General features: G+C 47.8%; 1 protein-coding gene across 1 annotated transcript; it reads left to right on the forward strand.

Annotated features, from left to right (window-relative positions):
- Positions 1-1,206: 1,206 nt before the first annotated feature.
- Positions 1,207-2,070, forward strand: LOC135374015 (uncharacterized protein K02A2.6-like). The gene has a single exon (XM_064607035.1). It carries the CDS (start codon positions 1,207-1,209, stop codon positions 2,068-2,070), a length of 864 nt encoding a protein of 287 aa, XP_064463105.1.
- Positions 2,071-2,373: the final 303 nt, after the last annotated feature.

The following is a 2,373-nucleotide window of genomic DNA, read 5'->3' on the forward strand; positions in this document are numbered from 1 at the left end:
CTGGGTTTTGTTCTTGATAAAGATGGGCTGCGCCCTTCGCCAGATCAAGTGAAAGCGATTACAGAGGCTCCTGCACCTTCTAATGTTACTGAACTACGCAGTTTTTTGGGTATGCTAAATATGTATGCACGATTTCTTCCGAACCTAGCTACCCATTTGAAACCATTGTACAATCTGCTAGAGAAAGATGCTTCTTGGATTTGGAGTAAAGACTGTGTGTCCAGTTTTCAGAAAGCAAAAAGTTTGTTATGCAGTGCAAGTGTACTTGCTTTGTATTGTTCGAGTAAGCCTGTTCAGGTGACCTGTGACGCTTCAGAGTACGGGCTGGGCGCAGTGATATCGCAGGAAGTAACTAAAGGAGTGTGGCGACCAATAGAGTTTGCTTCAAGGACTTTGACAAGCACGGAACAAAACTACTCACAAATCGAAAGAGAGGCACTCGCGATAGTGTTTGCTGTGAAAAAGTTTCACAAGTACCTCTTCGGGAAAAAGTTTTCCCTCGTAACAGATCACTACCCGCTAACATCGCTTCTAAAATTGGGACACAAGTCAACCGGCGTGGCTGCCGCGCGGATTGAACGTTGGCGACTTCTACTTGCGGAATATAACTATGATATTGTGTACAAGAAAGGAAGTCACATCGAAGACGCCGACGCGTTATCAAGACTCCCACTTCCTACAATGCCGGAGGAAGCAGACACCTTGAAGTATTTCTCGCCGTTGCAACAAGTCCCTCTCAATAATTGGACAGTACAACAAGAAACCAGGAAGGATCCTGTATTGCCAAGAGTCATCGAAATTACAAAAAGGGGATGGCCAAAGAAGGTGGATGATCCAGCGCTGCAACCCTACTTTCAAAGACGGGACTCCCTTTCTACAGACCACGACTGTCTGGTGTGGGAAGCCAGGGTGGTAATACCACAGAGCCTGCGTGAAGTAGTCGTTGGGCTTCTGCACGAAGGCCATCCGGGAATGGTGAAAATGAAGATGTTGAGTAGACAAAACGTATGGTGACCTGGTTTGGATACCGACGTTGAAAATGTTGTTCGTAACTGTCATGTGTGCCAGTGCGTTCAGAACAGTGCGCCCCTTCCACCATTATAGCCGTGGCCGTCTTCGACCCGAGTATTTCAGAGAGTGCATCTAGACTTCGCTCAAAAAGATGGGACGAATTTCTTGATTGTCGTTGATGACTATTCCAAATGGATGGAGGTGATCATGATGCCCACGACAACAGCTCAGAGGACAGTCGAAGAACTGCGAACCATTTTTGCCCAATTCGGATTGCCAGAAGAAGCTGTAACGGACAATGGTCCCCGATTCGTGTCCGAAGAATTTCGTAACTTCATGGAAGAGAATGGCGTCATCCACACGACAACACCGCCATATCACGCTGCTTCGAACGGACCTGCGGAGCGCGCGGTCCAAACGCTGAAGAAATCTCTTCTAAAGCAGCTGGAAGAAGACAAAAGCGATAACAAGAAAAGAAGCATGCAGCTTAAACTTTCGAATTTTCTGTTTCAGTATCGCACGACACCTCATGCAACGACCGAGAAGACGCCTGCTGAACTCTTCTTGGGACGGCTGCCCAGGACCCGTCTCTCTCTACTGAAGCCTGGCTACGACCATGCACGTGCAAAGCAAAACCGGATGAAAATGTACGCAGATAAACGACGCTCTCGCCCACGAACGTTCCAGGTTGGAAATCTCATCTGGGTTAAGAATGTCAGGGGAGAGGATGTTAATTGGTCACCAGGAAAAGTGATCAAAGTGATCAGTGAGGTAACTTTCTTGGTACGTGTTCTCAGAAAGGTTCGCTTCGTGCACAGTGACCATCTCAGGTCAAGGACTGGAGCTGTTGCAGGTTCGGACGACAGTTCCCAGCAGCAATCGGCGGAGACTTCAGAATCTTCCGACAACGAATACTTTGACGTGCCAGAGACTTCGCGAATACCCAGTGGGGACAGTTCTAGTGTCGAAAGTGTTCCCGACGAGGAACTTAGGCGAAGTAAAAGAGTGGCAAGGCCACCTGACAGGCTTACGTACGAAGCGCTTGGAGAACCTATGTAAGCTTGCATGCGAACCTTCCAACTGTTTCTGGTGCTTTGTATGCATGTTTCATTTCTGTACTCGATAGTATATTGTGTTTTTGTAATTGAAAACTTGTGCGGGAGGAATGTTGTACCGCGCGTTTGTTGTCAGGCAAGGTTGTCTAAATCCTTTTGGGTTCCGCTGATAAGGAACAAGGGGGCGTATCCCGTCTTGTACTTAAGTGTTCAGCTGATAATAAACACACACTTCGTTCTTGTTCGGCATCGGAGGCAGTCGTTGTGCTTTCCTTGGGCGGACATAACACTTCTGGGCACCGTCCTC

The sequence above is a fragment of the Ornithodoros turicata genome, unplaced genomic scaffold (assembly GCF_037126465.1).
Source record: "Ornithodoros turicata isolate Travis unplaced genomic scaffold, ASM3712646v1 Chromosome39, whole genome shotgun sequence".
NCBI lineage: Eukaryota > Metazoa > Arthropoda > Arachnida > Ixodida > Argasidae > Ornithodoros > Ornithodoros turicata.

Excerpts from the sequence above, each read along its gene's own strand:
- LOC135374015 (XM_064607035.1), top strand. The coding sequence starts at position 1,207 with ATGGAGGTGATCATGATGCCCACGACAACAGCTCAGAGGACAGTCGAA.